General features: G+C 39.4%; 1 protein-coding gene across 1 annotated transcript in view; it reads left to right on the top strand.

Moving 5' to 3' along the window:
• The window catches only part of LOC121865647 (segmentation protein even-skipped-like), a 65,470-nt gene extending 52,616 nt beyond the window's left edge, over positions 1-12,854 (top strand). The window contains exon 4 of the mRNA XM_042365174.1: positions 12,638-12,854. Within this exon, the coding sequence (XP_042221108.1) occupies positions 12,638-12,854 (217 nt within the window). The remainder of the gene's footprint in view (positions 1-12,637) is intronic.
• The last annotated feature ends 1,505 nt before the right edge of the window (positions 12,855-14,359 follow it).

Raw genomic sequence — 14,359 nt, forward strand, 5'->3', positions numbered from 1 at the left:
TAAATACAAAAATGAATAAAACAGACCGAGGATGAGAAAAGATAAATATGGTGTGTTATCAAAGTAAGAGAAACAATTGAGACCCTACAATTGTGTGTAAATGAGGGAGAAAGTCAGATCAGCAACTTGGGACTTGGTCACAATTTTCGTGATGCCATATGGCAGCAGGGTCTACCATTAGACAACACATTATGCTTCCAATATCTTCCCAGGCGGTAGTACCTCCCTGTTTGGTAGCTACCTCCTACCTTTATACGTCTTTATCTATGGAGAATATTCATCGTCGAACCTTTGAGGATCTGAAGCCAATGTTGCAGAGCCTCCCGTGTGAATGTTGCAAAACCTCCCGTGTCAATAATGCAGAACTTCCCGTGTCAATGTTACAGAGCTTCCCGTGTCAATGTTGCGAAGCCTCTTGTGTCAATAATGTAGAGCCTCCCGTGTCAATGTTGCAGAGCCTCCCGTGTCAATGTTGCAGAGCTTCCCGTGTCAATAATGCAGAGTCTCCCGTGTCAATGTTGCAGAGCTTCCCGTGTCAATAATGCAGAGCCTCCTGTATCAATGTTGCAGAGCTTCCCGTATCAATGTTGCAGAGCCTCCCGTGTGAATGTTGCAGAGCCTCCCGTGTGAATGTTGCAGAGCCTCCCGTGTTATGGCGTCAAATATTAGAGAATATAATACCATATATTCCCTGCTTCCCATGTTACCGTCATATTGCAAGCATTTATTTTCCTGCAAGCGCTATCAAGCCAGCAGATGTTACAGCTGTCAGCACTATCATCTGTGCGTCCGCCAATAACACTTGTCTTTTGTTCACGGCCATAAATGTTATGAAGAACAAAAAATAACAAGACGAAACTGAAAGCATTTGTTAATTAGTAAGAGTTGAATGTCGTAATAGAACCAAGAGAGAGAGAGAGAGAGAGAGAGAGAGAGAGAGAGAGAGAGAGAGAGAGAGAGAGAGAGATAATCTCCTTGTATGCAGTGACAGATTTATAACAAGGTGGAAAGTGATGAGTTTATTCTGGTAAGCGTAAAATGTTAAGGTGTTTTATGTCCCTCGTATTTTTACCTCGTGTGTGTGTGTGTGTGTGTGTGTGTGTGTTTTAATACCTATATTTCTTTCTCATATTCTTTTCTCTTCTCTCCCTCGCTCATCCATATTCCTCTTTATGCAATTATTAAAACATTCATCGCTCTCCGTATGAAACATGATTATATAATATACTAAGTGAGGTTCAGATTTCATATCTCACATTTTCTCTCTCTATCTCATTCTCTTTCTGTGTCTGCCTTTCTCCCTTCCAGTAGTCCAATTACATCCTCCTCTTCGCCTTTCTCTTCATATCCTTTTCATTTTCTCCCTCCCTCTCTTATGTTCCGTTACCACTTTCCCATTTCCCTTTCCATTCACGTTGTTCTTGCTTCTTCTCCTTTCTTCATTTCATCTCTTCCTCCTCTTCCTTCAATTCCTTCTAATTTACCATCTTCCCTCATTTCACGTTCTCCCCCTGTTCTTCCTCCTCCTCCCAATCCTCCCGGTCATTTCATCTTCCTTCAACTCTTCCCGCTTACTTTCCTTTTCTCTCCTCACCTCACCTCTTCCTCCAACTCTTCCTACTTCCTATCCTTTACTTGCCTCACCTCTTCCTACTTCCTATCCTGTCCTTGCCTCACCTTCTCCTCCAACTCTTCCTACTTCCTATCCTTGCCTCACCTTCTCCTCCTAGTCCTCCCGGCCACCTCCCAACAACAGAGCAGCAGAAGCCAGTCAGCGTAACATCTTATGGTTAATGCGGCGGGAACCCTCGTTTCTCAAATCTCGCTGTAATCTCACCCAGGAAATATTTTCCACACAAGTTCGGGAGATCCGCCACACTTTGCCTTTCCTTCCATTTCCTTGCATCTCGCTCGTCCAGTTGTTTGCTTTCCTTTCTCCTCTAAGATGAACTTGTTTTAGGGAGTGATTCTCTTGTTCTTTGCTTTCTAGTTTGGCTTCTAATTTTGCCTCGGATTTACACACCACACTCTTCACTCCACCACTCCACACCCTTCACTCCACCACTCCACACTCTTCACTCCACCACTCCACACTCTTCACTCCACCACTCCACACTTATTACTCCATCAAGAGCACTAGAAGGAACTAAGTTACAGTTTAGTCAACCATTTAAGTCCGTTCGCCTCTCCTCTTGAACAACGAACCCCGAGATTCATCAGACTCATGAATCTGAAGCATTTATGGACAGAATAATTGATCAATCTACTGCTTTGGGTTCACGATTCTGAATCTCTCGGGGTTCGTAGTTCAGGGGGAGAGGCGAGCGGACTTTAGTGGTTGACTGTACATGGAAAGGAATGCAGTAAAATTATATGTTAAGTATCCCAGAGATGAACTTAGCCTATAATGATCATTGGGACGCAGGTGAACAGTGTAGAGGAGGCAATCACCTTCTTCCTCAGCCATTGCTTCAGCTACTGGGATTTGTGTGTGTGTGTGTGTGTGTGTGTGTGTGTGTGTGTGTGTGTGTGTGTGTGTGTGTGGATATTGTAATGTAAAAAAAATCGTGTTTGTTTTGTTATGGGGAAAAATAAACACAATCTGTCAGTCGTGTATCATAAAATTGTTTTTCCTCTCTTCTCTGTCACTCTTTTTTCCAGCTGTCATTCTATCTCTCATTCTCTTTCGATTTCATTTTTAGTCTGTCTGTCTCTCTGTCACATAGGTTCCCTGGTTCTCCCTACACCCTACTAACGTCTCCCTTCCCCTCTTCCTCCCCGTCTCTTTCCTACTTCCTCTTACCTCCCCAACTATATTCTTTCCTCTTCCACCACCCTTGCTCTACTCTCTCATTCTCTCTCCTGATTCCTCCCTCTCCCTCCCTCCTTTCCCTTACGAACCTCCTCACTTTCCCTTCCCTACCATCCTCTCTTTCCCTCCTCACTGACTCTCCCCTTCCCTCCTCCTACTCATCGTGGGCGTGACTAGGCAGTGGGTTGGGGGGGATGGGCTGGGGTGGGACAATGGATCGTATGCAACTCCTGCCAAGAATAATTTACAGAACACAGACGAGAGAGAGAGAGAGAGAGCACAATGGTATCTTTTATCTAACTAATCTCAAAAACAGTACAATATCCTTAAAAACAAAAGATAAGACACAAGTTTAAAAAAAATATGAAAGCCTTAAAATACAGCGAAACTTAACACACATACACACATACATCATCAACATTCACACCTAATTTTCTCGTATCAATAATAAAAGCGACTCAGGTGATGTGATCTACCTGTGTAATCAAATTTTCGTTACCTCACTCTCAACACTCAATACCCAGCTGTGTCACTCGTAAATTATATATCATATATTTGTATAATATCTATAACATAATTCTCAACTGCTATATTAGTTATGGATTATATTGAATTATTCGTAAGCTTCATTCTTTCATTATACTTATACATGTAAGGCCAGATGTTTGTAGTGCAATTTCAAGGCTCTGGTGGAATGTATTAAAATTTCATCTCTCTTTATACAACGTCAATAAGTCATTATATTTCGTACAATCTCTTTGACAGCATCGTAAATCTAAGTAAGATGTGTTTGTGAGTCTATCTCAAGTCCAACACTGTCACTCAACACTGTCACTCAACACTGTACACTCAACACTGTCACTCAACACTGTACACTCAACACTGTTACTCAACACTGTATACACTGTACACTCAACACTGTACACTCAACACTGTTACTCAACACTGTATACACTGTACACTCAACACTGTACACTCAACACTGTTACTCAACACTGTATACACTGTACACTCAACACTGTCACTCAACACTGTACACTCAACACTGTACACTCAACACTGTTACTCAACAGTGTATACACTGTACACTCAACACTGTACACTCAACACTGTACACTCAACACTGTACACTCAACACTGTTACTCAACACTATATACACTGTACAGTCAACACTGTCACTCAACACTGTACACTCAACACTGTACATTTATCACAGTCAACCTCCATTACGTCGGTACTCAACCTAGCACACCATTTCTGGCATCACGTAATACAGTTACAGCTATTCTCTATGGCAGGATATATTGTAGCTCATACACAAATTAAAGTATATCGGTATACGTTATAGTAACACCATTAGCGCTATACAATTAAGCATAGTTTGTATTTTCAATGCAGGTGTCACACAGTATACTAACACCTTCCTCCATATTGTCACAGTGTGTTTAAATTCTCACCTACCGTCTCCACTACGTCATTATACATTTGAGCAGTGAAGCTCTACAACAGAGGCTAATAATTGAATTATGCTCCCCTCCCTCTCGGGTATTCAGGTTCCCTTGGCGTCACTATAATTGTATTGTTCACCTTGAGCTTGGCGAGGTGGCTGAGTAAGCAGGTGACGGCAGGTGAGTGAGTGGGTGTCTCGTATTGTTTGTCACCTAAGGTTATAATACCAGGGAACTAAGGTGACTTTAGAATATATAATACTTCTGCTGTTTTTAAATATTTACCAGGCAATATAGTCTGACTGTAACTGCAATGTCTTAACTAGATATAAATATATCTTCGTAAATTAAGACCCAATGATATATATCACAAATAAGAGATAGCTTAAAAACTTCCAAATATCAGCCTTTCTAGAGGATAATGGTCCCCTGATTACTTAAACACCTTGGTGGCTGTTCATTAGACAATACCTGACAGCTCCAAACCTGATATTGGTCACGGTCAGCAGCCTGGTCTGTCTAATAATCTAATTGCTCTTGTCACAATTAGAAGAAGGTTTTATAAAGGGGAGTTAAATATACTCTGAGGTGTACAAGATGAAAAAGATTGAATCAACGAAAAGCATTAATCAACAGGAGAATTATAAACAGACGTGGCGACTAGAAACGCAACAGATATATAATGCAACATAGACTGAGATACAGACAGACAGAATAATACATGGTCAGCTAATGCACAGATACAGCAACACGATGATGCAAATTATACTAGAGTCCTTCAAAGGTGCTTATCCCTCCCAGTACCATTTGTGACTCCTCCCAGGACTGCTATATAGCTCCATCCAGTATTATTTGTATCTCGTTCCACTATCACTTGTAGTTTCTCTTACCACATCTACCCACGCTCACCACCATATCTACCCACGCCCACATCTACCCACACCCACCTCCAGATCAACCCACGCCCCCCGCCACTTCTCTAAATGGGTGACGATCATAAATTAGTTCTTGGTTCCTCCCTAAATTCCAACCACTTAACTCACTCAGCTGCATAGATAATTTACACTAATCCTGTATACCATTTCCCCTTCTCTCCCCCCCCACACACTTTGTAGAGGGGGAGGGAAGGGAGCTGGATATGAGAGAAAAGAGAGAAAGAGGGAGAAAGGGAGGGAGAAAGATGAGAGAGGAGAAGAAGAAAGGGATATGAGAAGGAGGAGGGAAGGAGGGAGGGAGTCGGAAAGAAAAGTGGACGAGGAAATGAGGAGAAAGACGTATTAGGGGAGATAGGGAGGGAAGAGACTGACAAGGAATAAGAAAAGTAGAAAAAGAAGGAAAAGGAGAGAAGAGAGGAAAGAAAATGGGATGTGAAAGAGGGAGGAGCAAGAGAGGGGGGAAGGAAGGGAAGTAAATAGAAAGAAAAAAGGAGAAAAGGGGAAGTTGAAAATTGGGAAGAGGAAGGAAGGAGATTAGAAGATAAGGAACTGTTTGACACGAAGAGAGAGAGAGGAGAAGGAAGGAAAAGGGAGGAAGGGAGGAAGGGATGGAAAGGGGGATTGTCCCTTTCCATTTGTATAGCGGCTGTGCTCTTGATTCGCGATTAAACAAGTAAGATACATTAAGTCTCATCTAGTATTGATAAGTTGACTGATTGTGTGTGTGTGTGTGTGTGTGTATTGTAGAAGTTACGTTGTATGTATTGTGCGTGTTACTGTGTATGTAATATCATGTGTGTATGTTATTTTATGTGTACCGGATCAAATTCGTAGAGGAACAAGGGTGTGTGGGTCCATATATGATGATATTAATTACAATGATGTATATTATAATGAATCACCCCTGAATATAACTAATCCCCTTACACAGTTGTTAAGCGAATCGAAGCACATGAAAATCTCTTCGTGGTTATATTATGAAATTTCACATCGCTTAAATAATTAACGTGTGTTGCAAGGTGTGGTAACTTTCCAAAGAATATTTCAAAGACTTTCAATGTATTAGGAAGAATTATTTTGAGTGTAATTAGGGGTCGGTTAAATTTATCATTGTACATTCAGTCCGGGTAAATGTTCTGAGTGTCTTCTGATGTATGATGAGGATAATTATAATGACCATTTGGTAGTTTGGTTATTCTTTCTGGGTGTAATTAGTCCTCTAAATATCCTAAGTGTTAATGAGACGATATGAATTTATAAAGTTAATTTTACTGATTTTTTTTTCAACTCAAATCATGTTATGTGGGGTAATAAAAAAATGAATAAATAACTAATAATAATAATAATAATAATAATAATAATAATAATAATAATAATAATAATAATAATAATAATAATAATAATAATAATAATAATACACTGCTGAAGATATTTGAAACAACATAATTTAATCTGGTGACTCAAGACCACACCCAGCCTAAAGAGAGAGAGACTGATGCAGATAAATAAATACGCGACACACACACACACACACACACACACACACACACACACACACACACACACAACATACAGTTCAATTACCATTCAATAAAATTCACTCCCATGTTTTCAAATTCACTCTTTGAAATCATAGCTCTCCCTGTCTGGATTATTTTATATACAAAGTTCATCACCTCTGTCTGACTCTCCCTACACGATACAAGTCTTTGATCACTGTTCCACAACACGTGTTTAAATACATAGGAATATATATATATATATATATATATATATATATATATATATATATATATATATCATTTCAATCTTTTATTTAACTCTTTATAGACGCGGTCTCCTCACATGCATATCGCTGTGCTGACATAAACCTTTTTTTTTAATACTTTCAAAAAATTATACTTTCATAGTAGAACTTTTTTTTCATATATGGTTCCCAATTCTCAACTGTATATTCATTTTTTTTTTATTTGTAATATAACTTTTTTGGGGAATTGATATTTTAAAAATTTGTTTTACCCACTACTGAGTAATTTTTTTTTCACATATGTCTCTCAGTCCTTGCTGGATATATATTTCTTTCTTTCTTTCTTTTTATACATTTGAGGCGTTATATGTTTTTGTTTCTCTACTGAGTTCGACAGATTAATGAAATACAAAAACATAGTGTTTGTATATTGTGTTATGTGATATATGTATAATTTAGTTACCTCCGTAATTTTGCTTTCCATTGTGTCTTCGGAAGTGTGTGTGTGTGTGTGTGTTGTGTGTGTGTGTGTGTGTGTGTGTGTGTGTGTGTGTGTGTGTGTGTGTGTGTGTGTGTGTGTGTATATATGACTCGTAAATTTATATATGTTAATCCCTTCCTTCTCTCCTTTCTTTCCCTCATGCTCTCTCCTCTGTTTCTTCCATTTCCTTGTATTCTCTTTCTCCCTCTACCTTTATTTCTTTCATTCCTTCACTCCACCGTAGTCTCGGAACACACAAGCTTCTCGACGTCAGACAGTAATTCTCTCAAAGAGCTTGGGAAAAAAAAGTTAGAATCACATGAAGTTTGAACACCCCAATGAATCCACCTGAAGATTCGGCACCCCAGCGTAACCCACTTGAAGTTTAAACACCCCATCGCTACCCAGTGTGTCTAATCTTCACGTGAACCCCAAAAAATACACACTAAGGTTACAAAAATAGAAAAGTGTGTACATTAAGTTAAAGAGATATTATTACATTGGATATTTCAATGTACTGTAGGTAATGTATGCTGAAGAGTGTGTGGTGGTCGTCCCCAGTGTGTTTATAAGAAAAACAAGATTCATCCATTTCCACAAAAATCCCGGGACCGCTGCCGAGTTGCATTGGATTTAGTTGAAAATGCCCAGTGCACACTTCCCGAGGGAGAAAAAATAGAGCAGTCAATCATCGTTTTCAGGAAATGTTTACATGACGGCTGCTGCTCCACGGGTGTATTATATGGACCTATTTCTGAAGTGACACATGGGACAAGGAATAATGTTTTGCACTCCTTATCGAAGCTGGGTAGTGTGTACTTCTGATAGTCTTTAGTCTGGCATTTCAATACATAGCTATTCTTATTTTTAATATGCATCGTTCAGTTCCTCTGGCTATGGCAAGTTTTAGAATTTATTTTATGTTACAAAAGTCCATGTTGGTGTCTGCCTGAATAATAACGTGACGGTGGACCTCAGTACTCACGTGAAGATCCACACACCCAGCTTAATCCGTCTGAAATTTGAGCTCCCGGTGGTCCCCAAGATGCCTAAACTTTATGAAATCTAAACTTTAACTTCCCCACAAATAAATTTTTCACAAATCATCCTCTCGTACTTTAGTTTCCAGCATTACTTCACCTAAAAAGACATTAAATTATCTACATAACATCACACACTCATCTAATTATCTCACGGCCACTCATACTACCACCAATTTTCCAGAACGCGTTACTTCAGCTAAAAACTCTTGACAGCCTTCATGTACAGTAATTTTAAGTATCCTAGGCAAGTCAGCTCTTCCCGCTAGGCACCACCATGTTCCCCTATTAACTACTTTCACTAAAATAGATATATATCACTGTTCATATTTCAGTCTTACATACAAAGACACGAGTTACGGCCAGTGAACCGCCCCAACACACTCAAACTCTCCACGCTGAAAAGGTTGACCAAGAAAGATGAGAAAATGCCTGACAGCGCGTGTGAAAGGAATTTATCGTCCAATTTGCAATACCTTTTTTTTTTATTGTTAACTTTCAAAAGCCGTATTTACTCCAGTATTGCTGCTGTACCTCGTTTAATAGTTAACTTTTGAACTGCATATTTATATTGCATTCATTGACACTTTTGCAATACTTTATTTTTATGATAATTTCTTTCCATTATCTACCTGTTTGTTGTATTTATTGACACTTTTCCTAGATCTCGTTTCATAATTCTTCGTAGTTTTGCATTTAAAAAAATTATTAATACTAGTTTTATACCTACTTTCGTGATTAACTTTTTGAAATAATATTCTGCATGTGTCAGTTTACTCTCTCTACTGAGCTGCAGTTACTGAATAATTAAATACTGGATGTATATAAAATCATAACATATTAGACAAAAAAATTATAATATATTCTATAAAATAATTATTAATGTTAGACAAACTAGACAGTTATTTCAGTGCTATTGTAGTGTTCCATGATCATTAATATACAGAAGATATGTTTATGTGTTACTGTTATTATGATAATTGTGTTGCTGAAATTTAATTAAAAATATGTAAAAAGTTTTATGCCCACGTTATCTTTACACTTTCATTTTGTCTATTTATCTGTCTTTTTTCACTTTTTCTCAAACTGTTTTATGTCTCTCTTATTTTCTTTTATATTTCTATTTTCTTTCTCATCTTTCTTAATCTTTTTCCTCTATATTTATTTCCTGAAACATTTAAAAAAAAAAATCTTAATTCTTTCTATCTATTTCTCTTCATCTTCTTTATTGTCTTTTATCCTCTGTTCCTATATGATTCCTCACGCCTTGTGTCTAATTTTTTAGAATCGTGTAGAAAAATAAACCGGGTGTGAGAGTAACACTGAGTGGTGTATCATGTACAGATATAGAGGGGGTGTATTCTTTGTAGCTATGTATGTATGTATGTATGTATGTATGTATGTATGTATGTATGTATGTATGTATGTATGTATGTATGTATGTATGTATGTATGTATGTATGTATGTATGTATGTATGTATGTATGTATGTATGTAAGGCGCCTGTGCTAACGTGTGTGTGCTTAAATGTATATGTGTGTGTTTGTGTGTGTAAGGGAGTGGCATAGAAAGGGGCGTATAGAACAGTATCAGTATAATAGGCAAGAGAGAGAGGGGGAGAGAAGAGGGGGTGGAGGAGAGAGAGGGAGAGGAGAAGGGGAGGAGGAAAGAGAGGGGTAGAATAAAGAGGAGAGAGAGAGGTGGTAGAATAGAGAGGAGGGAGAGGAAAGGGTAAGAGAGAGAGGGTGTAGGGGAGGGACAAAGAGAAGGCAGGAGTGGCGCGCCGTCACCCTATGTTTCCCGTTGAGTTTGTAAAGTTTGGTGAATGATATTTGGAAACTTCCCCAACAGATCCTCCTCCCCCCCCTCTGGTGTGTGTGTGTGTGTGTGTGTGTGTGTGTGTGTGTGTGTGTGTGTGTGTGTGTGTGTGTGTGTGTGTGTGTGTGTGTATAATATCCAGAGCTACTTCGATGGGTTTAAAGTGCACATGATCAAAATTTAATGTATGTGGAACTTAATTCATGAGAAGACATTAAGTTTTTACAGCTGTAAATTAATTGTGTTGTAATATACATAAACTAAACGATAAAATAAAATGAACTAAAACATTAATTAGGTCTTTAAAATTCTTGTTCAGTGGCCAGGTAAATGTTTAATGGGATTAGAGAGAGCCAACACGTCTCCAATACCAGGAAAGATCTCGCCATATTTTTTCCTCCACTATGACGGACGGACAGAGAAAACATTGGACGGAAGACTAACAGACAGACGAATAGATGGAAAGTAAATCGATTAGATAAGGATAATGACTAAACACACACACACACACACACACACACACACACACACACACACACACACACACACACACACACACACACACACACACACACACACCTGGGATACCTTTCGGGGGGTGGAGATTTAGCACTAATAAGGCTACTGTGGTTAGAATTTACCTGCTACACAGAACACAGATTACATTCCGCAGTTTTGGCAGAATTAGTGAATTTTGAGGAAGTGAGGTGAATGCCAGAAAATCACGGCTTCATGTTTACGCCCGTGGGGGAAGGTGAGTGGTGCAATACTGTGCTTCTACTGTAAGCGGATTATGGCTCTGTTTGTGAGGTTGATTTATGATGATACTGGTATTTTGTTGACCCTTGCGTAAATTATGACGATGGTGGTAAAGGTGGTAGATGTAGTTGTGGTGGTGGTAGAGATGGTGGTTGTGGTGCTGGGGGAAGTAGAGGTAGTGGTGGTGGTAGAGGTAGTGGTGGTAGTAGATGTGGTGGTGGTCGAGGTAATAGTGGGAATGGTTGGTGGTACTGGTGGTAGTATAGGGGGGGTAATGGTTGGTGGTAGGGGAGTAGTGGTTGTGGTGGTAGAGGGTAGTGGTAGGTGGTATATATAATCCTGCTACTGATGTTCTTCTTTTTGATGGTATTATTACACTCTACCATCACAAACAACGTCATTGGTGAACGCTATCATCATCGCCGTAGAGTGAAGGCAACGACGATAACAACAACACTAAAACCAAAAACAAAACAACAACAAAGTCAGCAAATTGGAAACTACTGCTATTGTTCGTACTATTACTAACAAACGCACCTACTATTACTGCTACTGCTACTTACGGTTACGGTACGCCTATATGGAGTTTCTGTTTTAAGTACCTAAGTTTTTAATTACCTCAAGGGCATACCGGAGAAGAATATTATTAAACAAAAACATTATCCCCATCAAAATGTAGTTACGAGGACATATACATATAATACTGCCAGGGAAGGAAATTAGTTCAAAATAGAGATGGTGGTGGAACAGAACCCAGCGGAACACCAACCTTGATGAGGGAATAAATGAAACAGAAGAGGGTATAATAAGGATGATGTGGAGTCTGTGAGATATACCAAAGTTGATCAGTAAGAAAATTAAAGATATAATATAAAAGGTAAGAGAAAAAGCCTAAAATAATTGTGTTAGTAGTAATAGTAAAATCTCCAGAAGACCAAGTTTGATCTAAAAAATTGAAGAGGCACATCCTTAATAAACAACAGAGATGGAAGAGTTATAAATAAAGAACTAATCTATGTTACAACACGGAGAGAACTACCAAATGAAAATAGCTTAGAGACCAAAGCCTCATGTCAGACTCTGTCAATGGTTATAGAAACGAGAGGAGAGATGGCAAAAGATTCACCCAAGGTTGGCAGTTAAGAACGACCAGACGTGAAAGAGAGGAAAAAGATTACTTGTCGATCGTGTCCTCGGGAAGCCATACTGGTGATGTGAGAGGAGGGAAGGAGCTCCAAGGTGGAAAATTATTTCCCACTCTCCAAGGGCTTTGAGAACCCTGAAGACTGCACCTATAACAATAATACTAGGAGGATGTGTGTGTGTGTGTGTGTGTGTGTGTGTATGTGTGTGTAAAACTATGCTTTAAAGCAAACGACCAAATAAAGCATTTTAAATTGTTTGTGCTTATGCATATCACGTACAACTACAATTTCATGCTCTCATCAATATACACGGACACAACTAGAATATATATATATATATATATATATATATATATATATATATATATATATATATATATATATATATATATATATATATATATATATATCGCAAATGGACCGTAAGATAAGCCCGTTGCACGACCTCCAGAGAGCCAGACTTTGATCAAGGGGAGATTATTGAGAGCTCAGAGATCAGTGCACCCAAATATCCTGCCTCGCCTTACAGCCTCCTCTCCTACATGTCCCAATACCCAAACTTCCAGGGCGGCGCTGCACGCTTCGGGGACGATGAAATGGGAGTTTCAAATCAACCTGATGTCTCCCTCAACTTTTCTGGAATACCACATGTCAAAAATGATGTTTGAAGTGCCAAAATATCTCCAGGGAGTCAGGAGGTAGGATGTGGGTGGGCGGGTTTAAGCCGGAATTACATGTTGGGTATTAGGAGATGGTGAGACCCGACGGTGTTTGGTTGTGTTGGTGGTGTTGGTGTTGGTGATGGTGGTGATGGTGGTGGTGGTGGTGTAAATGGTGGTGACGGTAGTGTTATTGGGGGAAGATATAGTGAGGTGTGGTGATAGAATTGGAAATGGTGAGGCGTGGTGGCGGTGGTAGTAAGGGTGTTCTGTTCACCTCCCCTTGAATATTTACTCGGTAAGATCATCTACTTTATACTACTCATTATTTTTTTATTTATTATTCAAACGTCATTCTCTATATTTCTTATTTCTCTTGTTCTCCAGCTAATCTCTCTCTCTCTCTCTTTCTCTCTCTCTCTCTCTCTCTCTCTCTCTCTCTCTCTCTCTCTCTCTCTCACAGAGCTTGGACCATTTCTCACAGTCAAGCCACAACTAAACTATAAACTCGCACTCCCCCGAAGCCATGAAACCCTTTAAAATCTCATCCCCCATAATCCAACTCCCTTACAAGCGCCGTCCTAAACGTACATACTTTGTCACGCTGGAGACCAAAAATTAATCTAGTCAGACAAAAGAGCATCACAAACACACACTCACACAGCTTCCTCGACTTGCCTTTATAACTCCACCAAGATGTGAAGGGAGATTTACGTCCGCCCGTTTAGTCTTCAAGTCACTAAATGATCTTTTGATTACATTCACCCGGGAGGTTATATGTACTGTCTCTCTGTGATGGCAGGCAAGTAGGTATCTGGCTCAGGGCGGGACGGAGGATGGGAAGGAAAGGATTCTTGGGTGGCAGGGTAGTGGAGGATGGGAAGGAAAGGATTCTTGGGTGGCAGGGAAGTGAAGGAGGGCAGTGGGAAGGATTTTTGGGTGGCAGGGTAGTGGAGGATGGCAGTGGAAAGGATTCAAGGATGGCAGTGGGAAGGATTCTAGGATGGCAGGGGAGTGGAGAAGATAAAATATGTTGTGTAAGGGAGAGAGATAAAATGAGAAAGATGGTGAGGATAGATCAACGGGTAAAAGGACAGAAGAAGTGGAGACGGAAAAGAAGATACAAGATAAGAGTAAAGAATTAGAGACAAAATGAGAAGAAGATGGATGGAAGACAGTCTAGAAATTTGGGATTAAGGAAGAATGTTTTAAGCATGAGGGTAGGACAAGAAAGTGTGTGTGTGTGTGTGTGTGTGTGTGTGTGTGTGTGTGTGTGTGTGTGTACTGTATAAAACACAAACAAAACGGATAATTATAAAAAAGCGGTTCAAGATCTGCTTATGTATTCTTAATGCATTATTTATGAGGAAAATCTGATGAAATCTAAATATATATCGAATCTCAGTAAAAAATTTGAATCTCTATCTCTCGCTGAATATGGGATCTCATTATCTCTAACCCTTTATATGGAGGATCAGAAGGCCTCTACGACGCCGGAGAAAGGATCTGCATCT

This window comes from Homarus americanus, unplaced genomic scaffold (genome assembly GCF_018991925.1).
Source record: "Homarus americanus isolate GMGI-L3 unplaced genomic scaffold, GMGI_Hamer_2.0 scaffold23458, whole genome shotgun sequence".
NCBI lineage: Eukaryota > Metazoa > Arthropoda > Malacostraca > Decapoda > Nephropidae > Homarus > Homarus americanus.